General features: G+C 40.0%; 2 protein-coding genes and 1 pseudogene across 4 annotated transcripts in view; 1 reads left to right on the top strand and 2 right to left on the bottom strand.

The window, feature by feature from the left end:
* Positions 1–1,731, top strand: part of C12H12orf56 (chromosome 12 C12orf56 homolog) — a 67,619-nt gene extending 65,888 nt beyond the window's left edge. For 2 of the 3 annotated variants that reach the window (XM_072973008.1, XM_006205906.4), the window contains one exon: positions 1,491–1,731. In XM_072973008.1, the coding sequence (XP_072829109.1) occupies positions 1,491–1,620 (130 nt within the window). In that variant the 3' untranslated portion in view covers positions 1,621–1,731. Of the gene's footprint in view, positions 1–746; positions 829–1,490 lie in introns of all 3 variants that reach the window. The other variant, XR_012078416.1, reaches the window with a different exon arrangement.
* XPOT (exportin for tRNA) overlaps positions 1–27,697 on the bottom strand; it is a 134,482-nt gene that overhangs the window by 105,285 nt on the left and 1,500 nt on the right. The window lies entirely within an intron of this gene.
* On the bottom strand, positions 20,242–20,565 carry LOC102530200 (mitochondrial import inner membrane translocase subunit TIM16 pseudogene; annotated as a pseudogene).

Raw genomic sequence — 27,697 nt, 5'->3', positions numbered from 1 at the left:
TAGAAATTCTGTTCAGTTTGTCTGGGGTGGGGTAATGACATTAAAAAAAAAACCACTCCCCAGGTGATTCTAATGTGCACCCAGGGTTGAGAAGGGATCTTTAAAAACATCCAAGGGGCTGGCTAAAGATATCCTTAACTTTTGTCTCCTCCCTGGCCTTCCCTATACAGCTGACCCATGAACAATGTTGTGGTTGGGGGGCGCCAACCCCCACCCAGTTGAAAATCCACGTATAACTTTTGACTCCCCCCAAATTGCACTACTAGTAGCGTACTGTTGACCAGAAGCTATACTGATGCCATGAACAGTTTATTAACAAGTATTTTTGTATATGTGTTATATACTGTATTCTTACAATAAAGGCAGCTAGAGAAAAGTCAACATTATTAAGAAAATCATAAGGAAGAGAAAACATATTCAGAGTACTGCACTGTATTAATTGATACAGTAAGTTTACATTGCCTTTAAAAGATGAACCATCTATCAGTACCTACATCAATATTGTCTTACATGATACAAAACATCACAGATATCGCACGCATTACTAACACTAGAATCAAAAATGAAAAGATAATGTGAAAGAGAAATTCACATTTATTTATAATAATTCATGCATGATAACAAAGAAACAGCAATATGATTGCTTCATGGTAGAATACAATAATGAATACACTGTTATAAAATTGTATGGTATATAGTATTATAATCATATTCATAATATAGTATTGGAAACATTGTTACCTTAGAAAAAAAAACCACAACACTTACCTGTGATGATAGCCTGATACCCAGTTTCTCCAGGTACAAGAGGGAGAAGGATACTGTATGGTACGTAATTCTTTTATTATAAAGCGAAGTTATAAAACAGTAATAAGAAAACTAACACGTTATTAATTTTACACTAAACATCACTCATCTTACGCCTCATACAGATGGGCTATCCACTTCCATACTAGTCTTGCACATGATGTTCTACATGTATATTTTTGTATATTTATTGAAAAATTCCAGGTATAAGTGGACTCGTGCAGTTCACACCCAGGTTGTTCAAGGGTCCACTGTAGTTTTAGTGAGGCTATGGGGACAAACCCTCCTCTTCCCTCTTGACTTGGCCTTAGTGGTCACCCCAGCTTGACCCATTTCAACTCCATGCTGTGTATGGCTTGCGAATACAAGAGGCAGGAGCCTCAGCTCACACTGTGGTAAGGCCAGTCCTGGCTTGCTTATTAATGCTTTGATAACTGATGCATTATTAATGCAATTCACTTTCTTTGCTGAAGTAAAGTGCTCCAGTGAGCTGAAAGGCACACATACCAGAGATCTTCTTGGTCACAAATGCGGGAGGCTGGAGGGTTAAAAATGTTGGTGGAGTCTCTGGGTTAGACTCCCACACCTAACACTCCGACACCAGTAAGTGCGCACATACTGATGTGAACAGTGTGAAAAAGTCTTGTTCTTAAAGCTGTTTTGTTTCTTTTTATGATTTGCAGGTACTTTATCCACATGCCAGCCTTGGAAAAAAGGCTCCCATTGTGTTACCCTATTACCCAATCTACCACTCAACTTTTCCATGAACTTCTGAAGTTGGTTGAACAGGAACAATGTGTGAAATGTTCATAAGAGTATAAAATGTTAGTTGGAAGTCAACTTAATATTTGTGAGAAACATTTTGACTGGTTAACATCTCGCTATTCCTGTGTCCTATAAACACTTATTTGAAGGCTCCATCAATACCTCTCTAAGAGAAGTCTTTAAAGTTTTCGATCTGCTACAAAAAAAAAAAAGAAACTATTTAAATACACTCACATACATAAAGTGGTGCACAAGACTAGTATTTTTCTAAAAGAAAAAGTTTCTAAAGACATAAAAACCTATAAAGGGAACAGACGTTCATGAAGAGCAAATGTAGAAAGTGCACCCTGATGAGTTTTGTTGGTGTAACAATGGTGAGTGGTGCGAAGTCACTGAAATAACCAGAGGTCAGTTGTTTGGGGGAGTATAAATTACAAAGTGATCATGATAGAGAAATGCTGGGTGATAGGACAAAAACCTCCTTCTCCATCTGTAAAAATTCCATTGACAAGTATTCATGGAAGAATGAGGAGAAGACACAGGCATAGCTATAAAGAAGGTCAGTTCCTCATTTATCCCAAGGAAAGAAGCTTGGACTTTGTTCAACGTAGTTGAGCGCATCGGGCCACCTGAGCACCCAGGCACACGTGAGCAGTCTTGTAGAGTCTCTATGAAAGCGACACTGTTTATAAGCAGTCATGGCTCTCCCACTTATTTAAAAAATCTCTTCACTATATCTTTAGGCAATAAAGTAACTTAATCCAACAAAAAACCTTAAGTTTGGCATCACTGTTGAGCTATTGAATTTGGGCTTCTAAGGACTTAGGAACTGGGTCCTCCATTCAACTTAGGACTTGAGGGAGGATCAGAGAAAAATCTGCCACTAAAGAAAGAGCCCCCACACCAGGTTTTGCCTGTGCTGTGCAGTGGAGAGGGAATTAAACTCACTCAGGACATCTTATTTCTGGCTCTGGCTAAGCCACTACTTAAAAGCCAGCAGTTTGACCTTAAAAAAGTCAGGTCTCCTCTCTGGGCCTCCTGTGCTATGAGGAGGGTAGGACCAGACGGTCTCCAAGTTCTCTTCCAGCTCTAACGTTCTCTGCCTGAGACGAGACACATCTTAATGTTGTAACGGGGTAGTGGGCTCCTCTGCTATCCCGGCTCAATGGATGATTTCACATTGATTCCAAATAATCCTGCTTTCTTTGGACTAAAGAAAGCTGTCACCAACATTGCCCCAGAAAGTGTCCAGACCTTCTCCACTGTCCCCCATCCAGGACTACAAGTCTTCTACTCTCCAATCTGAGGGCAGAAGAAGCAAAATGGTGTTTATAAGTGTCCTGAGCTGTTCGATGAGGGACATTCCCAAGAGATGATCAATCAGAATATAGAAAGATTCCTGACAATGGCAAGCAACACTTCAAACTGGACAAGTGATAGACAGCGGAGCCTGCAGAATGACAAGAGGACCAACTCCGCTCTGCCTCAGCTTCTCAGTGGCGCCCTGGCTCTGGGAGATCACCAGGGAGGCTCTGGAGAGGGCTCGGGGTTTTTTTCCCATGTGCCTTCTTGCCCCTGTTGCCTGCTTCTCCCACTGTTCTCCTCAAGCTGAGAGCATCCTTCAGCTCATCTCTGCGAGCAAACGGTCAGTCTGAATGTACCTGAATCTTTCCATGTAGGCCTCAGTCAGTGGCTTTTTTGAAAGCTAATGGTTGAATATTTGTCATCTTGATTTTCTTATGACACATGGCTATTCATCTGGACAGTCTGGGAAACACCTAGACGAGTGTCTAGGGAGGGACGAGGGAACACCTAGAAATTAATGCTTTGATGGGTTGTCCTGCCACAATTCTTTCTTACTATGTGTTTTTTTGTATAGTTGCCAAAGCCAAGAAAAATCACTAAATAATCCATCTCTATTAGTGACCATACACATTTGATTGACTAAATATTGATCTCAGCCACAAAATAATTATTTTTCAGTGAAACGAGTTGTAGAAAAAAAATTCAATATGTAACTTTTTAAGACTACAAAGGATCACCAAACAGGCCAGCACACACAGCCAGTTTTCAGGCTGGGTTCAAGACTCTAGGCTCTCTGACCACCTTTAAAAATAAACACTGCCATTTACTACCCTTACTAAGAGTAAAGTCATAGTAATTTGCTCCACCGTTATATATACATGGGTTTTGAGGTCAAATAACTGCGTTTAAATCCAGCTCTGCACTACTTTTGGACCTTGGGAAGTTACTTAACATCTCTACGCTTTGGTCAAAAGCAAAGATATAATCTATCTCATAGGACTGTTAGATTTAAATGAAAAGGTGTTGGTAAAGCACACAGCATGATATGTGGCAAGCAGTGAGGATGCAGGACTTACTATTATTAAAATACTATCCAAGCGGCTGAGAACTTAGAGATTAGTAAGTACTGTCCTTATTTTTTGGACCAATTTGGGAACTAGCTACTATACTCAGCCCCTAATCTGTAAAGCACTGAAGAACACATTCATTTGGTTATTAAACTGAGAATTCAATTTTGTGTTAACAGGAGCGTGATTTAATTGACAAGTGCCTATTTCTGCTATTCACCACCATGAAGGACTGCTGACTCTCACTGACATTCTCAATGAAAGCGCTCTGTGGGAAATATCCTTCCCAAGGGCGGACAGAAAGTTTTCTAGTCATGTAAACTTTTTTTAAACTTTGACTTACACAGCTAATTACTAACTGATCAAACGGACAGAGTCATTCTCTGTCCTTACAGAGTTCCTAATTGATTCACAGTGTTAGAATAAATAAATGAAGAGTTTCTTCATTTTACTGAAATCCAGATAATCTATAAATTATGTAACCTCTAGAGGGGAAAGCTTGAAGTCCCTATAATTGATAATGTATTTTACTTATTTCCATACTCTCACTCACTAATGGTACCACTTTTCATAGTGCATAGAAATGCTGGAGAGCATGGTATTAGATGTGCTATAAGGCATTTGATAAAAGTGGTCACAGCTCATTGACTGGTCACATGCTCCAGCCTGTGGCATTAAATTTCCTCTGAGGTTACAATCCCTCATTTTATATTTAATGTATTGGTAGAGCGTTTTGGTGATAAATGTGGAAGAGAAGCTGGAAACCTCTTGAAGAAATAAATTTGATGGGAAATTTTCAGCAACCTTTAATAGTGTTAACTCACTGTCTGGTTTCTCTCTGTTCATTGCATTTACTTCTAAAATGTAATACTGACTTGCAAGGTCCACTTGGACTTGGCTCTCTAGAGGAGGGAGACAGTCAGCAATTCTTCATTCTGTCAGACCAAGCCCTCTTGTGTCTGTATATCTGTCTTTTGGATCTGAAGCTGTTCACATTTCGGAGAAGGCAGCAGGACTCTGGCTGGACATCTGAGTGGTGTAACTTTGTGGCTAAGAGTCCAGATGCTATGTCAGAAAGACCTCGCTTTGATTCTTGCCTGCCTACTTACTTGTCATCAGACTTTGGGCAGGTTATTTAACTTCTTTCCAAACTTCCAATTTATCAATCATAAGTTATTAAAAGGTTACCTTAAGGGTTTTTGTGGATTTTCATTCATTTATAGGTAAACACATAGTTCCATGGCCAGTATATACTGAGACAAACCACATGGCATTGCCATTTTTAAGTTTAAAATTGCCAATATCTACCATTTCATATGGTTCAAACAAATAAAAACCCCTCAATAACTGGTAGCAATTATTCTAACCAGAAAGATACTAACTTTAAGAACTTATACTTTAGAACCCTCCTACGTGGTTGGTGGGAATGTAAATTGGTGCAGCCACTATGGAGGACAATATGGAGGTTCCTTAAAAACTAAAACTAGAGTTACCATATGATCCAGCGATCCCACTCCTGGGCATATACCTAGAGAAGAATATAATTTGAAAAGACACATGCACCCCAATGTTCATGGCAGCACTATTTACAATAGCCAAGATATGGAAGCAACCTAAATGTCCATCAACAGATGACTGGATAAACACACACACACAATGGAATGCTACTCAGCCATAAAAAGAATAAAATAATGCCATCTGCAGCAACATGGATGGACCTGGAGATTATCATTCTAAGAGAAGCCAGAAAGAGAAAGAAAAATGCCATATGATATTGCTTATATTTGAAATCTAAAAATAAAAAGGACACAAATGAACTACTTATTATTAATAATTTAGATGACTGATTTCTTGAAAATGTGTAAGCACATTTGACTGTCCTTTATGATTGGATTACTGTATTCTGTTGATTCTTCAAAAAGTAAAATAACTTATACTTTAAATACATGTCCCTAACTCTAATCTCCCAGGCAGTATGGCACTTTTTATTGTATCATGGCTCATCCTTGCACAGATGAGGATGAACCTTAAATTATACAGTTCAATTATAGATTATCAAGGGAGCATGATATAGCTAAACACGTACAAGTGGAATTTAAGATCTTCCTCCTTGCCTTCTCCCGAAATAAAAAAATCTGTTCTTCCACCAGACTCCTTCCCCTCAGTGAACTGTACTGCATTCACTCCGCTGCTCGGGAGGAGACACTTGTGAGACCTCTGTTTTCTCCTTTCTCTTCATCCCCCGAACACAATCCATCAGCAGTACTTATTGGAAATTCCTTCAAAATATATGAGTGATCTGCTTCCCACAATTACTGCTACTCTTGTCCAAACCCCCATCACCTACTACAGTAGCCTGTTTAGTCCCCCTGCTTTCACTGCTGACCCCTGCAATCCTTTCTCTAAGGTGAGAGTGGAGTGTTCTTTTAAACATGGAAATCAACACAATTTATGACTTAGAACCCTCCCATTGCTTCCCATTACCCAAGATGACACCCAAAGTCCTTCCCATGGCTTCCAGGGCCCCTCATGACCTGGCCTCTGACTACCTCTGTGACCTAACCTAGTCACTCTCCTCACTCACTGCTCCTTAAACACGCCGGCCTTTGTGGTTTTCCTTCCAATCTCCAAGTTCTTTCAAGCCCTGGACATCTGCACAGCAGGTCTTCAAACGTCACTTCAAAGAGGGCTTCTCTGATCACTCCAAAGTAGCCTCCCACCCACCGACGTTACCTTTTAACATATGTGTTTACTTACTTATTCTTTGCAGTGTAAGAACTTAAGAATGTAAGCTCCATGAGGGTCTGGCCCTCATTTGCCTTATTCAGTACATTTTATCTCAACACCTGGATAGTGCCTGGCACCAAGTGCTTCCTCTGTGTTGAGTGAAGGAATGGGCTTAAGAAACATGCAGAAGGAGACCACAGAGAGGAGCATCAGCTTCAAATGCCATGTCACAGCAAACTCATGAAAGACTCCAAGTAAGACTTGTACAAGGACTGCCCAGCCAATCTACAGAATTGTGAGATCTAATAAAGAGTTAGATTTTTCAGCTTTACTGAGGTATACCTGACAAATAAAATCGTAAGATATTTAAAGTATACAACGTGATGATTAGATATGCTTATACACTGTGAAAGGACTTCCCCCCTTGCCTCAATTAATCCATCCCTCACCTCACATATTTACCTTTTGGGGGGTGGGGTGCGGTGAGACCATTTAAGTTCTACTCTCAGCAAATTTCAATTATATAATACAGTGTTATCGACTACAGTTACCATGTTATACATTAGATCCTCAGACTTTATTCATCTCGTAGTTGAAAGTTTCTACCCTTGAAAATTTGGAGAGGTACAAAGCTTTCCCTATTTCCCCCAACCCCTAGTCCCTGGCAACCACTTTCTACTCTGCTTCTATAAACTTGATTTTTTAAATAAATAAAGTGCTGTTTTAAGCTGTTTTAGAGTGGTTTACTATGTAGCAACAGATAAAACGAGAACATCTTCATTTATTTTAAATAAAATTTTACAACATTATATCAATGTTAGGGTAATTTCAAATGAACTAATTCACCACAGTCAGGCACTCTAACCAGCATCAGTGTTTTACTCGTCTGTATGTTCTTCCAGCTTTTTTCTACATTGTAAAATCATGTAAGTTTTCCCTTTTGTCACTTTAAGTGGATTCAGTAGTATTCTAAAGAGTTCTCCTAGTCCCTTCAAAATGGGATTTATATCTGTCTAGACACAACAGGGTCCACACTGTCACTGACCCTCACTGGGGAGGGGCCCTTGGGATCACACAGTGCGAATAACACCTGATCACTTAAATGTTGATGATATATGATAAACACCAAGCGGACTGAGATTGCTTCTGCCCTCAACCTTCCTCTTCTAGCCAGTCCCTGAAAGGGACTGATGAGGGAAAGTTATAAAGCTCGGAGGAAATAAGATACATTTGAAGATGTGTTGGTTTTTTTATCTGAGAGATTTCTGGCTTCTGTGTTTGGGAAAACCTTGGGGCAAAGGGTTTTTTTTTCTTTCCATTTTTTTCTGGTCTTTGTTTTCTTTCTTGCTATCTTTTGCTTGGAAGGTGGCTTTGACCCTGGAGAGCCAGGAGGCACTACATACACGTGGGGCAGGAGAAAAGGAAGCAAGATTGATTGTTTGTCCCAAGATTCTGAAAGAGGCAAAGGGGACCTTTAAGTTTTCTTCAAGACTCCAGGAGGGGTGTGGGTTTTGGGGTACAAATGGTGCCTAAAAATAAAGATGCTGGATTTGACTGAAGCACTATCACCTCCCCTCCTCCTCCCACTTTCGGTGGTGATGGGGACAGAGAAGTGGTGGTGGCAGTGACAGTGGATATGATTGATTTGTTTGTTTTGCCAGCAAGGAGAGCAGTGGAGGAGGGAGAAGGAAGGTGTGGCAAAAGGCCAGTGTGGGTTTTTGTGGGCTATCCTGCAATATCTGCCATTGCTTACAACACTGTTTCCACAGGAAAATTATCCTGTCCTCTGTACAGCTAACCTACAAATGCATTTGGAAAAGGACCATAAAGGGAGTATTTTACTTCTATTAGAAACTCTAACCAGCAGAGGGCACAGCTGGATTAGGAAGACAGAGAAAGAAAAGCAAAACTTGGCTTTAACCAGGAGCATTGATTCTTAAACTTTTAAAACTCCTGCAGACCTTCAAAATTCAATAAATTTTTGTTGTCCCGCTTCTTTAATAGGTACTAACATAAACCCGGGTGTGAGAAAGTTCCAGATGCTCTTATAAAATCAACACAAATGTATGATTTAAAAATTTACAAAACTGAATGCAAATTAGTATCATTGATGTAATTAATACATGACGTTTTGCTCAAACTCTATCTCCTCTCACAAGAATGAAGATGGTGGAACGTACCACACAGGCACTTGAGTTCAGTACCCTGCTATCACGTTTCACTGCTTCCTTTCAGAACTACCACACGTTTTCATGTACAGGCCATGCTGACCTTTGACAGTCCCTTGGCTTGAACATTTCACTATGTATGCAGTCTGCTTCTATTCTCTTTCTGCCAGGGACAATAAAAGTTCTCCCACTTAGGGACAAACAATAGATCAACATAAACAATGCAAACACAGGCATTTCATTGAAATAAACATAGAACTTTAAATTCCCTAAGAAGCCCCACAGACTTTCAAGTTGAAATCTAGACCCCAGTTTGAGAGGCTCTACTGCAGAGGATAAGGGGCTCAAATGTTTAAAGTGTGCTGACTTAACATCACGGTTTCCCTGGGGGTTTTATGTCTTTTCCCCCAGCACCCCTTGCTTCATTTTCAACAGCGTTCTCATTTGGACGATAAAGTAGTAAGGTTACAATATATACCCTGGTCAGAAGCCAGGCCTGGCGTGGAGTTCTAAGATCAGGGAAGCCCCGTGCCTTAGCAGGGGGAATTAGAAAACAGAAGTCAAGTTAAAGCCACCTACAGAAGCCTCTCGAGCTTCTCTCAGAAGCATAATTATTCCAATACCAGCAAAGCTTTGGGGGTTAAACCAACTGCAGACATATTCTGATCTTTTGTGACTGAGAGGCCTTGGGGGTTCCCCGGACTCCCCACACTCACAAACCACCACCTCAAAACACAGGCTATAAGAAAGGAAATACACAAAGTGAAAGATGTCATCACAAGGAGGAGGATCCTCTGATATCCGAGAGCATATAAGGTCATTTTAGGGTAGGAAGAGAGAAACTCGTGTAAGGGTCACACTTACTCGGAGAAGCTGGAAGGCAGGACAGCAGTTTTGTAACCGTATGCCATAATCTGGCTACCATCACACACCAGGCTTGCAGCACAGCAAAACGGTGCCTCACTGCCAGGTCTTAAGACCAAATGCAGTTGCCAATGTGACTTCAGATGGTTCCGTGTTAAAAATAATGAAAAGATGCCACAAAAATGTGATTTTTAAGAAGACTGAGAAATATTTCTCTAAAAACAGCCCACAAACTGAAATTTGCTGAGATTGGAAGCTAGGTCTGTGGAAGTGATACTTAGAGCATTCTGGCAACTGCGAGTCCTCCTTGCTTCAGATGACGACTATTACTAGCATTACGTCATATTTATCAAGCCCCACTTGGGGCAACGTGTCACATGGACAGGGAGGGGAGAGGGCAAAAAGCACCATGTGTCTCTGTCACATGTGCCGGGGACACTCAGTGTGGGGACAGTGTGGGGACACGTGGTCTGTCAGAGGTTTAGGAGGCTCCGTATGACTTGCGAGGATTTCGCCGTCCCAGAGACAAATCAATTCAAATCAATAAGCATCTATTCATAGTTAGTTGGATACTTGGGGCATACAAAAAAACTAAAATAAAACTGCATCCCTGTTCCTATAAGCTAAATTCTCTAAGCTAAATTATCTGAGTACAACCTTCAAGATTTTTGCCGTGTCAACTGTATTTTTATTTAATCCATATTTTTGTAACATCATTATTTACTCAATACTTTTCTAGTATCTCTCCTACTGCAGCCATGTCATAAAGAATATCTGGTAAGTCATGGAGTTGATATTCTAGATACATATTTTTAAATACTGTGTTTACATATTTCTAATGTGCATTTTAAACACAATTAAATTTTTAAAGTGTCTTTTCCTTTGACTATCTAAAATAATCTTTGTACCACTCTACAGGAATGATAACAGTAATGAACACTTACAGAAGACAGTTTACAAGGGTAGGTCAGGTCAGATGAAAGAAGTATAAAGAAAAGGGCTATAGGAAATCACAGAGAAGAATTTAACCCTGATTGGGTGCATCAAGGGGGCCTAACTTAGAAGACTTTGTATTTGAGGAGGTTTTAAAAATGTCTAAGCGTGTAATATTTTTTGAAAACTAAAGAACACAGCAAAATGATAACGTGTGCCAATGCTTGGTGGTGAGCGCGCAGATATTCTTATGTTATTCTCTTCTCTGTATGCTTGAAATAGTTCATGATAACAATCATAAAATGTGTCTAGGATTTGGAGAAGAGAAAAGCCTTCCAAGTAGAAAAGAAAGCATGAGCAAAAGCACAGAATCCTGAAATGCCAGCTAGGTGACTTCGATACAAAGTGAGCGCTGGAAAATTAAGATGTGGCAGATCACAAGGGACCCTGGCTGAGTGGTTCTGAATAAGAGGTCTGCTGGTGTGGGAAATCCCTGGAGGTTTCTGATGAACAATATATGATAGTCTGATAAACAATATATGAATATTAGGAATAGAACTCTGGGAGAGAATTATAAGATAGGGAGAACTCACATTTGGAAGGATTATAACAATGATTCAGGTGAAAATATGGTAGCCTCCCTAAGCTCCAGAACATCCTGATTTGCTCCCTTCCTCTGCCCATTGCATCCTGTTTTCATTGTCAGAAAATCCATTTCTCCTGGGTAGTCATGTTTTCTCCTTCCTACCCTAGATCCTCTGTAGTCTCATCCAACTATACTGTAAACCACTGAATGTACGCTTTAAAAGGGTAACTGTACGGTATGTGAATTATATCTCAATAAAGCTGTTAAAGAATAAATAACAGGCTGCAGGCTAACTGGTCCTGCAGGTGGCAGTTTGCCAGCCTCTGCTGTAGACACCAGATGAGCTGGCTCCTCTCAGAAGCCTACTAGTGGATTCAGCATTTTAAATGTGGAAAATTCAGTTTGGAAGAGCTGGAAGATGACTGCAGTCAGATAGGCCTTTGTTTTTGGGTGTTCCTGGCGAGGGGATCTATATGTCTTGTAGATGTGTGATGTAAGCAATGATGAACTCCTGTTTGTAATTAAAGCCAGGAATTCAGCCCACACACCCAGACACGCTCAGACTCACCGCAGTTCTCATTGTGGGGTTCTTGCATAGCCACTAGGCTGCAAAGACCTTCCCTTAGTCCCAGCCAAGCTTCCCAGGCAAACAACCATTTTGTCCATCTTTCTTCTTCTAGCCCATCTGGATAGTTTGCTTAAATTCCTCAGCTTGCCATGATTCAAAAACAAAGCTTCATCTCATTGCCTCTTGAGAGAGGTAATGTGAGGGGGTGATGGTAAAATTTAATCTGAAGTTTTCTTCTTGTAATCAGAGTCTTGGCCAAGGGAACTTGCTTAGATAATTTCTGTACTGTACTTACAGCCCTCGGCATTCATTCCACAAATATTTATTTAGTGGTTATGTGTCAGGCACTGTTCCAAGTGGCAGAGACACAAGAGTCTAAATAAACAAGAAATAAAAAATCCTTCTTTCATGGCATGGCGTTTACATTCTAGTAAGACAGAGTCTGTCCTTCTTTTATCTGCATGTTTCCATAATGAAATACTATACTTTATTATCATGAATTAACCTCCTATGCTTCATGAGAGGTCATTTCGCCTCTCCTTCTGCCTCTAGGCTGGATGGACCTAAACTCTTCAGATGGAAGCGTTAAGTCCTTTGAGTTCTGTCCACAGCACAGTTTAAAAATACCCACTTTTCTAACAGTCCAAAACATTATCACTAATATCTAGGCTACAGCAGTAGCCTTTTTATGGGTCCCCTGAATCTTCAATTTCCCCATAGTTATTGCTAAAATAATCAAATCTGATCATATCCTTTTCTTATCTAAAACCTTCCAGTACCTTTTCCATTTTTCTTAAGGATCAAGTCCTAAATACTTAACCTGGCCTGTGGTAGCACTGCATATCCTGGTCCCTACCTTCCTCCCCTCAAATCACTCTCCCTTGGCTTGAAACATTCCCACCACGTTGGTCTTTCTCTCTTTTTTTCTTTTCTTTCTTTCCCACCCTCCCACTGGTCTTCTCTCTTTACCATGAACATGCCAAGCCCCTTCATACCTCATTCATTCTTGCATTGACAAGATTCAGCTTACATGTCATTTTCTCAGTCAGGCTATCTCTGATTCCACTCTGTTACACACTTTTAGTGATTAGTTATTTATGCTATTATTTATTTAATGACTGCTACCTCTAGCAGAATATGAGCTCCATGAAGGCAGGGCTTCCCATGATTTGTCTATGACTATATCGCCTTACTTAGCCCAGGATCTGGCTGATCGCAGATGCTCAACAGATGTTTTCAATAAGAAACAGATGTTTTGAAAAACATCAATTAACACAGGAAGGCTATGAAATTACCTCAAAAATGGAGACGTATTTTATGACCAAATATTATGATATCAATTAGAATAAAGAGAATGAAAACAAGGACAGAAATATGACTAGAAAGGTAGGAAGGGAGATGGGGAGAGAGTGAGAGAGAGAATAGAGGCGGAGTCAGCTATCGGCAAGAGACGGAGCCTGGTAAAAAGAGATTTCGTTTAAAATAAAAACTGGTGAGGACTTGACTGAAGGAACATTTGCTTTAGGAATCATGCTTTCAGGAGGCTAGGAACGTTGTCATTCAGGACTGCTACCTGGGCACTGGTGGGAATAAAGATCACCCCAAATTTTGTCTTTTTTGTCTACCTCTTTACCTCTTTTGTCTTAAATCTTAGAATCTCCTGAATGAGATACTACAACCTTCCTCAGGAGGACTAGAAGTTTTAAGGAAATAAAGCAAATGGCAGTATTTCTGCTTTTAAAAGGGAAGCTTTTCAGTTCACATCCAGCCGCAATTCTGGGATAATGTGTGCTTCATCTCTTCTCTCTTTAGGCCTTGAGGTAGGTGATAGCTAAAATTTTTTTTTTTGCAAGAGAAACTTTGCTTTTATCATTAAGTGTCAAGAAGAGGTCATCTGTAGAAAAAAAAAGTTTAATAAAATGCAGAAAGCACAGCCCCAAGGGTCTCCATGAAGACCTCTGCCTTACTTATAAATGGATAAATGGATGGAAATGCCATCTTTTAGCAATGCAGGTGAGAGCTCCTGGAATGAAAAATCAAAGAAATTAAGAATTTAATGACACGTACATACTTAGGAAAAATACTCAAAAGATCTCTGAGGAGCACAAGCTGTGTGAATTTTAATGATGCCACTAAAAGAAGCAAACAAGTCCATGAGCATTCAAAACACAAAGGGAGAGTCCCTTTGTCCTAATGAGTGCTCCAATCTCCTACCAGAAAGAAAATGTTGACAAAGATATAATTCCAATCTACTTGGGAGTTTAAATAACGTCCAGTTATGAGAACAACATTTAGATTTTATTAAGAAAAATGATAAAAATGTGCTGGGGTTCACAGTACATCATTAGCATAAGTGATTACTGTACTTATTTCAGCAACTAATTACTTACTATCAACTGTGTGCTACTCACATAAAGAGTAACAAGACCCAGTACCTCTATTCAAGAAGCTTACTATACACAAGCTTATAATAAGTTAACTACAAAAGTAGTTGTATAATTCGGTAGTTGATAACAAATGACCAGGAGACTCAGAGTTTTATGACAGAAGGTGAAAAGACTTGTATCTTACTGAGATAATCAGTAAAATTTTCACAAAGGAAGGAGCTTTTGAGAGAGGCTTGGAAAAAAGTAACTTTTTCTTAGTCTGGGATGTGAGAGAAGAGCATTCCAGGCAGTGGGTATAGTAACAGCAAAGGTACAAAAGTGGGAAAGCAGGAGAGATTTTTAGGAAACTCAATAGCTATGTTGCCAAAGTGTAAACTATATGTGTTTGGGATGGGGCAGCAGGAAACACTACAACTAACTAGACAGGTAGGCAGAAATCAGACTTCAGGAGCTTTTCAAATTCATTCCCTTACTCTTTTTGACATTGACATTTGCCGAGCACCTGCGCCTGCCTTTGTGCTAAACACAGTGGGGGTGGGGACGGGGAGGGGGTGTGGAGAGGAGATGTGAGTGCTGTAACCCCACCAACTGTGTATTCACAGACTTTCATAACTAGAGGCCTAAACATTCTTTTCATAAAATGAAGTCACATTATTTGTCTGCTCCCCAAATTTCATACTGAATTAGTCAAGCTTATTAGTAGCTGTGATCTGAGTCCATATGATCTGTGTCTCACAAGGCATCAAAAGTAATTTGGATGAAGAAAGAAACACATTTGCAACCAGTTATACTTTTCAGTTGCACTCTAGTTTCAAGGAACTAGGTCAGACTCCTCACCAGGTTTGGAAGGACTTAACCTGTTCCTCTCCAGGTTCCACATGAGGCTGGTCCCTCTTGGTTTGTCCCAGTGGGGTGATGCCATGATGATAATCATATCCCAGGAGCTGAGCCACCAGACTGGCCAGATTTGGGCTTTATCAACTGGCAGCTACTGCTAAAGAATTCTAAGGACAAATTCCTGCAGCTGTTTTCAGCCTTGAACATGATTGGATATCAGTCTATAAGCTGGAAGTGGCACACTTTGAGGATTTGCTGAAACTACAGGAAGCCAGACTTGAAAGTGGCAGATTTGGGTACCCTGGTTATTAAAATAAAGAGGGCACGTCTACGTTCAAACGCTTTTAAAAAGAAATGTGAAATAACAAAACATTAAAAAGAGAAATGGAAGTAAATGAAATGCAGAGAAATTATATAGATGGCAGTTAAAATAAAACGTAAGAACATATTAGGGAAAAGGCTATAATAAAAGATTATCATTAACTCGAGCTGTTATAATAAGGAGGCTTCCCAAGCTGAGTGTCAATTGAGTAAAAGGTGGGGGCAGGGGCCTAAAAAGCTTTCTCAGTTTGAAGCTTAAATCTGTGGAACTCCCTGTCCTCGGGGTTTTAACTTGGGCCTGGAACGGCTGCCAAACCTGTCCTTGTGCCTGGGCAGAAAGTCTCTACACAAAGCTTCTAGGCCTTGAATGACCTCACTGATGAAAGTGAATTTACTTATTATTCGACTTACCACTCACCTGTTAGTCTTCTAATAATACAGTGTCTCAGAGTCCCCAGCCTCTGTCCTTTCACCCTCTCAACCTGAAATCCGTGTTAGGCCAGCCAAGCAGGCAAATGGCCTAGTTTTGATCCCCTAGACAACATGCAGAAGTCATTTTTTATATCACATTTCTGCTAGGTGACTCTCTCTATAGTTTAGAAAGAAAGATAGAGCAGAAACGCCATTTACTCAATTCAGTCAATCAGTATACATGTCATAGTGCCTAATATATTCCTAGCGCTGTGCTTGATGCTATCAGGAAGAGCAGCGTCAGAGGCTAACAGTCAGAGACACAGGATCAACACAGTTAAACAAGGTATAAGACAGGACACGATTAGCTCTTCTCTCTCCTTTGTATGTACTGTGCTTAGAAGGCACCCTTGTCAAACTGCCTTGCTACCATGGTGACAGTTACTAAGAAATGCACAGATCCACATACGAACAGGTTACAGAGTTCTGTTTGGTTGTTATTGTTAAATATGCAGTTTCTGCACTGAGATGAATGGTTCTTAATATCAGTCTGCAATTTTCTCTATGAATTCTCTGTATTTAAGTCCTCAAAGAGCATGTGGACCCATCCACGCTGACCCTGCTCAACTTGGGGGTTTTCCCACTGAGTGGGAATCAGGCTTTAACCCTTCATGTGTCGTCTGGAATGACCTCAGTGTCCCATGCTTCTCAGTTGACCTGATCCTTTAATTCCCCACGGTTCCCCCAAGGTTAAGAAGGAATTCTTGATCATCTCTAAACTCCTGCTTTTGTCTCTTTAGTGGCTGTTATCTCCTCTTTGCCCCACCTCATCCTGTTGTGACCACTGTCCCCTTCTCATCCATTCCCCAAGCACCATTACATATAAGTGGTAGTTTATAAAAGACTTTTACTGAAAGTCTGGGAATTAGAGGAAGGACTACACTATAGCACAGGACAGGAGATGTAAGTACATAAAAGTTCTAGGGCCATTTTCAACATAGGGAATTTCTCACTATATTTTCTTCGCAGGACCTGCCTGGTGCCACTTTGCTCAGCGTTCCTTCTACTCCAGCTCTTTTCCGAGTTCTCACGTCCAAATCACTGTAATTTTATTATTCCAAGCAGTGTAATTCTCAGAGTCAAACCGTCCTCCATGTGAACTAACTCACAATCCCAAAAGGCCCATCTATTTTTTTCCTCTCCTCAAACAAAATCTCCACATACCCCAGAGGTGAATTTTGCCATTCCCCTAGAATGTAAAATAGCAGCTAAATGTAGCTATTTTTAATAGTTATATTAAATTAAATAGCTAAATTCAATCTGAATTCTCTTATTTAATCTGTATTTATAACTGTTTTTCTTGAGAATGGCTGAACTACCGATGTAAAGTCAAAGTTTCAGAAACATTCTGCATTGTGCACAAGTCATTCATACACTTGGAGAGAATTGTAGTTCCTTTTTTCTTTTTAAACTTCATTTTCTAAAGAAGTGATTCCTCAAAAGATTGAGAAAAACTACAGAATGATTTGTGATTTTCTGATTGCCCTATAAGAGACAGGGAGCAGAATAAAAACGGGTCCCCCATAGAAAACTCCCTTCTGGGTCTGGCAGTATTCACAAGCCAAGACCCTTTTATATGCACGCAACACAATTTTCATAAGAGAAACCTTTCCACATTCAGTCACAGGAGTCGACAACTGGGGGGTGACCACAGCTCTGCTTTAAGGATAAGGATCTTATCTCTGACAAAAGGAATGTTTCCAAAGGTGTTCAGTACTGATTTCTCTCCAGGCAGCCCCAAGTTACATCTGAATGTCACCCCCAAAAGAAAGTAACATCTGTCAGTAAGTACAGTTTCTTGTGAAGATGGATACTTCCCTTTGGAAGTATATATGTATATACTATATGTACACCTCTTATGAGCCTGTTGTGTACTATGCAGAGCACTGGACTAAGTACCATGGAAGATGTAAAAAAAACAATAAAACAAAACTGAAATCCTACAGGAGCTTAGAATTCAGAGGGTGAGAAAAGTTTTACTATGCAGAAGTAATAATTATGGAATGAAAAACAAGGTAGAGTTTATTCACAGAGTTCTGGGATTTCAGAACTAGAAGTATTTTAAAGATTATTCACTGATCTGCAGAGGAGAAAACTGGAGTCCAGAAGGGTTAGGAATTTACCTGAGGTCACACAGTGAATGAGTGGCAGAGCCAGGAAGAAACCACAGATATCAAGAGCTCTCTCTACCTTACCACATTGTAACAACCTTTAAGCATCAATTCGATCCAAGGAAATAAACAGCTCAAGATGACACATATCAAATGCTTAGCATAATGTGTGCAACCATCAGCTGACATCATTATCACAATCATCACCACAATGATAGTGGTTGAGAGGATGGATTCTGGTATTAGCCAGAGCTGGATGTGAGTTCCAGGTCTGCCACTTCCTGTGTAACTGCAGAAGAGCTACTTATCTTCTCTACACCCTACTTTCTTCATCTATAAAATGGGAATAAAAATAGTATCTACCTAATGGGTATATACCTGTCACCTGAGTATGTTCAAACACTAGCTGTTTCACAGGATTTATTAACCTATGTAGGTATACAGAGTCAAACAAGGATACACACATACAGGGTATCAGTACTTCTCTTTGCTTCGCTAAAAGGAAATCCAGAACGTTAACTTTTTTTTTTTTTTTTAGCTTTCACCCTATACAGATACCAGAACACAAAAGTATGGAACAAAGAAAATAGGAAAATAAATGCTATTTGGGATGTTGTATTATAGGAACTGTTTATTATTCTCAACAAATATACACCAAGCTTCAGCTTTCAAGGAGCTTGTAGTCTAGTGGAGGAAGAAACCAGGATGTTTTGATAGGGAGTGATATACACATTGCAGAGCTAGAGCTAAGAGCTAATGGAAGCTCACAGAAGGGCATCCCATCCAGTAAGGGTGGAGGTAGGGAAGGGAGTGTCAGAGAAGTGTTCTCAAATAAGAGAAAAAGGAGCTGGACAAAGATGAAAAGAATTGGGAAAAGCCTAAAGCCACAATCCAGCTGTGGTAGGTACTCTGAACTGGCTCTCAGCATCCATTCCGAACCTCTAGTGTGCTTTCTTATCCTGCAGGTTAAAAGCCACACCTCGCTCATCTCCCTGCAGTTAGGGTTCTGTTCTGCCAATTAGAAGCACTTGGGAGATGGACGGCAGGCTGGAGCCATCTGCTTTGTTTCTGCTGGCAAACTCAGCCGTGGGTACGCTGGGCTTTTCTGCAGCAATCATTTCAGTGTCTAGGTGCTAACTCCATGGGCGTTGAGAGGTAGTCACATGAGCAGCGGCGGCTTCCTGATCTTTGTGGGGTTTTTTGTTTTTTTCAAATGGAGGTACAGTGGATAGAACCCAGGATCCTATGCATGCTACGCATGCATTCTCCACCCTTCCTTCCTGATCCTTAGATAACAGCTACAATGGTCTGTCTTTGAACTCAACAGTACCAGTGGAGTTCCCTGACTCCCCATCTTCCTGATTAACTGCAGAGGTAGCAGCTTCCCTGGCAGACCAGTCCAGCAGTCTTGTCTTAGAACTCATTCCTGGAAACCCCACTTTATTCCTTTAGCCTTTCCAATAACTTTGTAAGCTCCTGATATCCTGTATTAAATCCCTCATTGCTTAAAATAGTGTGAGTGGTTCCTATTTCTTACACCGAATACGCCAACAAAATACAAAAATGCAAAATGTGCACGAGCAATATTATTTGCAGGGGTCAGCAAACTTCTTCTGTCATGGGCCAAGATAGTAAGTATTTTAAGCATTGTGGGACACTTATGATCTTGATCTCCTCTTCCTTCCCCTCCTTAACACCAAGTGTTAAGTACATTCACACTGGTGTGCAACAATCTCCAGAACATTTTAATTTCCCCAAACTGAAACTCTATACTCCTTAAATAATAATTCCCCATTCCTCTCTCCCAGCCACTGGCAACCACCATTGTACTTTCTGCCTCTATAAATCTGACTGCTCTGGACACCTCACATAAGTGGAATTATGCAGTATTTGTCTTTTCCTAACTGGCCTATTTTCCTTAGCAAAATGTCCTCATGGTCCATGCTGTAGCAAGTGACAGGATTCCCTCCCCCCACCCCCAAGGCTGAAAAATGTTCACTTGTATGCCTGTATCACATTTTCTTTATCCATTCATCTGTTTATGGACACTTAGGTTAATTCCACCTCCTGGCTACTGTGAATAATGCTGTTATGAGCATGGATGTGTATATATCTCTTTGAGATCTTTTCAGTTCTTTTGGATATATACCTAGAAGTGGGATTACTGGATCATATGGTAGTTCTATTTTTAATTTTTTTTTTAATGCGGAAAAGACATTTATCATCGAGCTACAAATTAGAGGCAACGGGCAGGGTAGGGTGGAAGAAGCCAAATGGGAGGGCGTCTGCTCTTTCTCTCTGTCCTCCTGGGCCTGGATCCTGAGTTACTCATCAAGGCGCTCCTTCACTCGGACTACCTTTGACTGCTGGTAGAAGGAGCCATCCACGGATTTATTGTTCACCTTGAACAGGTGTTTGTAGTTCTTCTGGATCTCCTTGGGGCTCAGCTTGGAGACGTTGAGAATCTGCTGTGCCTCCCAGAGGCTGAGGCCAGAGAGGTTGGAGGCAGCTGCAGACTGGCGTCCGGCGCGGCCTCGGGGGTCAGCTGCTGTCTGGCTGGCTGCAAACTCCTGTCGCAGGGCTCGGGCGAAGGCCCTGCCCACCACCTGCATGCCCATCACAATGATCTGGGCCAGGTACTTGGCCATGGCGGCCGCTCCGCCTCGGGGGGCCGGACTCTGGCTTCCGGCGCCCGCGGCCCTAGCTCAAGGTATTTTTAATTTTTTGAGGAACCATTACCCTGTTTTCCATGGGGGCCACACCATTTTATGTTCCTACCAACAGGGCATAAGGATTCCAATTTCTCCACATCCTCGCCAACTCTTATTATTTTGTTTTGTTTTGTTTTTTGTAGTAGCCATTCTAACGAATGTGAATGATATCTCATTATGGTCAGATTTGCACCTCACTAATCATTAGTGATACAGAGCATCTTTTCATATGTTTTGTTGGCCATTTGTATATCTTATTTGCCCACTTATAAATTGGATTATATTTGTTGTTGTTGTTGAGTTGTAGAAGTTCCTGATATATTCTGAATGTTATCTCCTCATCAGACACATGATTTCCTTAGGCTGCTTTTTCACTCTGTTGCTTATGGCAGTCTAGTTTAGTCCAGTCTGGAGCAATGTGGTGACAGTCTGGCCAGATCTGGAGCCATCTTCCATCCTAAAGATATCAGTAGGAATGAGCCAGAGCATCTCTATCTTGGACACTTCAGGTCTTAGATACTCTGATTCCCTACAATATGGAAATGTATCCCCATGCTTTAGTTTGCACCAGAACCAACCACCCTGAGGTCTCTGGGGCTGCCAAATTAGAAACGGCCTCAAGCCTTGGTAAGTGGGGGTCATAGACATTGACTCACCAGATTCAGGTTTTGCATTGTCAAGGGCCTGCCACTAGAAAGATGAAATCAAACATAATTCTCACATCTGTTTTCCAATTTAGCACTGCTCCCTTCTACTTCAAATGGTAGTTCAGTTCAGCTTCTCTGATTCTCCATATTTATCCTCAGGGGATAAAATATCCCAACCCTAGAGACATTAATGATTTCCAGTCAAATATACAGCGAATTAAGGCATGACTTAGTCTAAAATACAACCCAGTTCACGTACTACTTGCTCCAAAAAAAGGAAACCTTGCTATTCTGTATTAGTGAGTGTGAACACTGTGGCATGATCTATTTGCCAACATATCCTACCTGAAGAAGTAAGATTCTGATTTATAAAAGGTCTATTTCTTTTTCTAACTAGTATTGCCTTTTAGAAGAATTCAGGAAGCCTTATGTGCATTATTTTTCTAGTCCCCACAAGAAAAGGAAAATGGAACAGTTAAGGACAGAGCTGCATACGGTCAAGAAGAAGAAACATTGGAAATGCAGGATCCTAATTCTCTTCTTCCCTGATTTTTATGGTTAGCTGTTGCTATTCAAATGTTCACATACAATGATGTTTAACACTGCATTACTTCTAATCATGAATATCCAAGGATAATGACATTTATAAGTGATTTCAACTGTAAATAACAGAAAACTCAAACATAAGTAGGTTAAAAAATAGTTTTTCCCTCATCATAACAAGAAATCCAGAGATTGGTAGTTGCTACCATTGGTTTAAATGTTCAACAATCTCAAGGCCAAAAGCCTTTCATTTTCTTGACCTTTTCTTCATGGATGAAAGATGGCTGTCACAGCTCCAGACATCTTATTCCTCACAAAGCAGAGAGAATAGGTTAGAGATGATACCAGTTTCGGCTGTCCCATTTTATTTGGAAGGCAAAAGGTTTCCTGGAACTTCCCCCTCAACCTCAGAAATCTTCACCTTACTTCTAGAAGGCTGGAACTTACACCACTCCTAGGGATAAGCAAGGCTAGGAAAACAAAATACTTGGGTTTTCCCATTCCGGAGGCAGGCAAGTGAGAGAGAAGTTGGGAATGGATATTGGTCTGCCAATCTGGGGGTCTGCCACAGCAAAAACCAGGAAACACCAAAATATTTGAGAACACAAGATTGACTGAGTTATGATGTGCCATTTGAATCTCAGGGAGCTGTTAAAAAATTGTAGTATAGAAATATACTTAGTTGCATGCAAAATTATTCATAAAATGTTATCAACTAAAAAATCAACACATAAAACAATAGACAAGAAAACATCAAATTTGTTGGGGTGAATTAAGTTTAGACAGATCTTTTAGAAGTTAAATTGATACATGCAGAAAGAAAAAACTGGAACTTATATGCTGAAAATGTTGACTGAGGTTGGGTTTTCCATGAAATAGACTCTGAGGCAGAGCTCTGCATGCAGGTGGCTTAGTGCAGAGTGCTCTCGGGAACAGTAGCTGTGAGGGAGGCAGGGTGGGCAGAGCAGGGCAGGTGCCACAGAGACTTTAACTGGTCCCATGGGAAGCTGGATGTCCCAGACTGTCCCAGTTGAGGGACTGTCTCTTTGTACCTCCACAAGTGACCAGTCATGGGATTTGGGCTGTTCCCAGGGAGGAGACAGAACCTAGCATGAGGCAGTTTCCTTCACAGAAGGCAATTCTGGAGAAGAATTCAACTGTGAGTCACCAGCAGCCAACATTCCTGGCAGCTGTGTTTTGGGATCTGGGCAGCACACCACAGCATCCACCAGAAAGTCAACAGTGATTATCTTTGGGTTTGGGGATTAAGGTTGGTTTTCTCTCTTTTGAAAAATATTTTCCACAGCAAACATAGCATTGTTCTAAGGATAAAATGAGTTAAATCATGTAAAGCACTTGGCACAATTCCTGGAATTTATTAAGTACTCAATAAATTTAGCTATATTTTGTGTGTGTGTGTACACACACACACACACATATGTAACATTTTAAAGAGAACACATAAATGTGGATATTGTCAAGAGAGTATGAAATAGGCTTCAAACAATAACAGAACTTTCTGTTCCTTTTGGCTTAGTTTTAATCTGTGAAGCTCTTTCTTATGACATTGTTTCTTTCTAGCATGTCCAACAGAACTCTGTGTGATGATGGAAATTTAAGTATCTGTGCTTCCAATATGTTAGCCGCTAGCCATAGGTGGCTGCTGAGCATTTGAAATGTGGCTAGAGCACATGAAGACCCTAATTTCAAATTTTATTTCGTTTCAATTTGTTTAAATGTAAAATAGCTGCATGTTGCTGGCAGCCACCATATTCGACAATTCGGCTCTATACCAATGCTGATATAGAAAAGAGATCCAGAATATTCTTTCTCTCTTGAAGTTTGGATTATTTCCTCAACTCACTACCCTGTATAATCTACTCTTGATTTCAAAATCACATTAAATTTACATGCGTAGGAAAAACAAAATGGGAACAGTTAATTAAGTGTTAAGAAAAAAAAGGGTTGCTGTTTTCCATCAGACTTTTGTTTCATACAACAGGGTAAGTAATTTAGATGAAAGTTAGGTGCTAAACAGCTACATAATGTATTGCTAATTGTACGGTATTTTTTAGTAAACAATCTGAAGAGAAAATGAAAGGGGTTGTTCCATATCAAATATCTGGTTCCCTCTGGTAGGCTAAAAAAAAGACTTCTCACTGAAATCATATCTTTCAACCATATTGTCAATATAAAAGGGGAGGCAACTGCAGAACAATTTGAGAATGCCTGATAATAATGTGGAAGTCTCTTACCTCTCAGGTGGGAGGCATATCTAAAGGGGAAAACTCACTAACAGCAGTCATGTTTGTGGAGAAAAGAAAGACAGATCTCGGTCTGCATCTCACTCTGCCAGGTACTGGCTGTACTTTGGACAAATTACTTAACTTCTCCATAATCAGATGGTGATAACTACAGCTACCTTGAAGATTTGCTGGAAGATTAGTGATATGTAAAGCACCCGGCACACAGTAAGTGCTAAATCAATGATAGTTTTATTATTATGTTAGTAAAATGTCAAGAAAATATATCAGCAAAAAGGGAGTAAGCCCAAATACAAAAAAACTGGGGTAGGACTTAACTGGCATAATCATTAAATTGCAAAATTATTTGGGGAATACATTGCTTTATGTGTCTTTCGACCAGACGTAAAATTTAGTCAACTGTTTATCAAATGAATGAAAAAAATGGATGCTTGAATAAATGAATGAATAAGTACCTTGCCTGTTTTTAATATCATTTTGCCCTCAAAATGGGTTGTTATCACTAAAATGGTTTCGTCACTGACACTATCACTAAGGATATCTTGAAGAACCTATAAAGAGCAGTATCAAATCAATGGTCTTGAGCAGAACTGTTTTTCCAGACTTAATAGGAGGGATTAGGGCTGAAATGAAGAAACAACTTCTTAAGCAATATTCCATCCTCAGACATTTTTAAGAAGACAGATAATTCTCCAAGCTGGAAATGTCACCATCATCTGTGGTAGCCAGCTTCCAGGATAGCCTCCATTGAACCTTACTTCCTAGCATTCACGCCTGTCCCTAGTCTACCTAAATTCAATAAAGGATGGCCCTGAATATGGCAGAGGTATGTGCGACTTCCAAGGCTACGTCATAAAAAGCACTGCAGCTTCTGCTCTGGTCTATCAGATTGATCACCTGCTCCAAGATAAGCCAGTAGTCATACAGTGGGGAGGACACTCAAGTCATCCCCTGGAGAGATCCATGTGTGGCCAGCAGCCTCTGCCAGCCCACTGGACATGTGAGAGAGCCACCCTGAAAGCAGCTTCTCCAGCTCCAAAGAGTCTTCAGAAGACCACATCCCTAGCCAACATCTGACAGCCACCTTGGGAAACACTGAGACAGAAATGCTCAATTGAGCCACGCCTGAATTCCTGACTTACAGAAATTGTGAGAGAAAATACATGATTTTTTTATTGTTTTAATCCACTAAGTCTTGGGGTCATTTGATAAGCAGCAATAGATGGCCAACATATCATCAAGGAAAACATTTATTGCTACTGTCCAAAGTGCCCTACTTATGGGCTGAACCAGATGATCATTTAAAGTAACCTCTATCTTTACAACAGCAATGTTTAAACAGCTTGTCATGTCATTAACTCAGTATCTTTTCCTATAAAATTCTTATGAGACAAGGATAATCAGCCAATCAAATTTATTAACAAATATCAATTAAGTTTGTGGAATTAGAGAAACATGAGGTAAATCAGAGTCAGAACATGCCTACAGGGGGAGCTCTCACAGCCATACATCATCAGTTAGCCCAGACTGGAAGAGACATACCCCCACATCCTTCCCACAGGAAGGTATTGCCTACTCACTATCCAGCAGGATGAAGAAAACCATCTTTCTGGCCAACCATAGCCTAGCCAGTCAGAGGCTGTAGCACCCCAACCAATGAGAAGCCTCCAAACTTTGGACTCCCAGTGTCCTCCAGTGAACTCTTTAGTTACGACAGCCCCTACCAAGGCCCCCTTTTCCCTATAAAAGCAAGCTCCCTTCCAAGTTCTGTGGATTTGCCTGTGGTCAACCATAGTTTCCATAACCTGAATTGCAATTCCTCTGGCTATTCCTGAATAAACTCCCTTTTGCTGGTAAAATAACTGACTATTATTAAAGTTAATAATTTTTCAAGTTATTATTCTAGGTGCTCCAGTGATTAAAAGATATGATGATGCTAATGATGAAAATAACAATAATAGTAACATTTATAAGTAGTACTAATATTTATTAAGCATCTACTTTGTCTCAGTGTTTTAGACACTGTGCATCTACTTTCATTTAATGTTAATATATATTGCCAAGAATCTACAATGGAGAACAGACAGTCTCTTCAATAAGTGGTGCTGGGAAAACTGGACAGCTACATGTAAAAGAGTGAAATTAGAACATTCTCTAACACCATATACAAAAATAAACTAAAAATGGATTAAAGACCTAAATGTAAGACCGGATACTATAAAACTCGTAGAGGAAAACAGAGACAGAACACTGAATAAATTGCAGCAATATTTTTTCCAACCAGCTCCAAGACTAATGGAAATAAAAGCAAAAATAAACAAATGAGACCTAATTAAACTTAAAAGCTTTTGCACAGCTAAGGATACCATCAACAAAACGAAAAGACAACCTACAGAGTAGAAGAAAATATTTGCAAATGATGCAACCAATGAGGGACTAACTTCCAAAATATACAAATAGCTCATAGCTTAGTATTAAAACAAAAACAAAGAAAAAACAAGTAACCCAATCAAAAAATGGTCAGAAGACCTAAATTGACATTTCTTCAAAGGAGATATCCAGATGGCCAACAAGCACATGAAAAGATGCTCCGTTTTGCTAATTATGAGAGAAATGCAAATCAAAACTATGAGGTATCGCCTCTCACCAGTCAGAATGGCCATCATTCAAAAGTCTATAAACAATAAATGCTGGAGCGGGTGTGGACAAAAGGGAACCCTCCTACACTGCCGCTGGGAATATAAATTGGTGCAGCCGCTATGTAGGACAGAGCTTCCTTTAAAAACTAAAAATAGATTTACCATGTGATTCAGCAATCCCACTCCTGAGCATATATCTGGAGAAAACTATAATTTGAAAAGACACATGCACCCCAATGTTCACAGCAGCACTACTTGCAATAGCCAAGGCATGGAAACAATCTAGAAGTCTATTGACAGATGACTGGATAAAGATGTGGTATATATACACAATGGAATACTACTCAGCCATAAAAAAGAGTAAATAATGCCATTTGCAGCATAGATGGACCTAGAGATTATCATATGAACTGAAGTAAGTCTGACAGAGAAAGATAAATTATTATATAATGTCGTTTAAATACAAATTTTATTTACAAACCAGAAATAGACTCAGGGACATAGAAAACAAACTGTGGTTACTAGGGGGAAAGGGAAGGGAGGGATAGATTAGGAGTTTGGGATTAACAGATATACATTACTATATATAAAATAGATAAACAGCAAGGGCTTACTGTATAGAACAAGGAACTATATTCAATTTCTTGTAATGAGTTGTAATGGAAAAGAAACTGAAAATATATATGTATGTATATGTATAACTAAATCGCTTTGCTGTATACCTGAAACTCACATTGTAAATTGACTACACCTCAATAAAAAATAAGAATAAAGAAAAAAATATATATATATATGTTGCCAAATGTTTTCCAGGAAGGTCATATCAAGTTATACTCCCATCTGCAGTGAATAAAAAGAGAGTCACTGCATATTTACCAGCACTCAAACAAAGGCTTTTAAAAAATCTGATAGGTGAAAAAGACAATAGTTTAATCTGCACTTCTATGATTACTAGACCCTGATAAGTTAAGCACAT

This window comes from Vicugna pacos, chromosome 12, assembly GCF_048564905.1.
Source record: "Vicugna pacos chromosome 12, VicPac4, whole genome shotgun sequence".
Taxonomy (NCBI): Eukaryota; Metazoa; Chordata; class Mammalia; order Artiodactyla; family Camelidae; genus Vicugna; species Vicugna pacos.
This window is presented reverse-complemented; position numbering and strand designations above follow the sequence as displayed.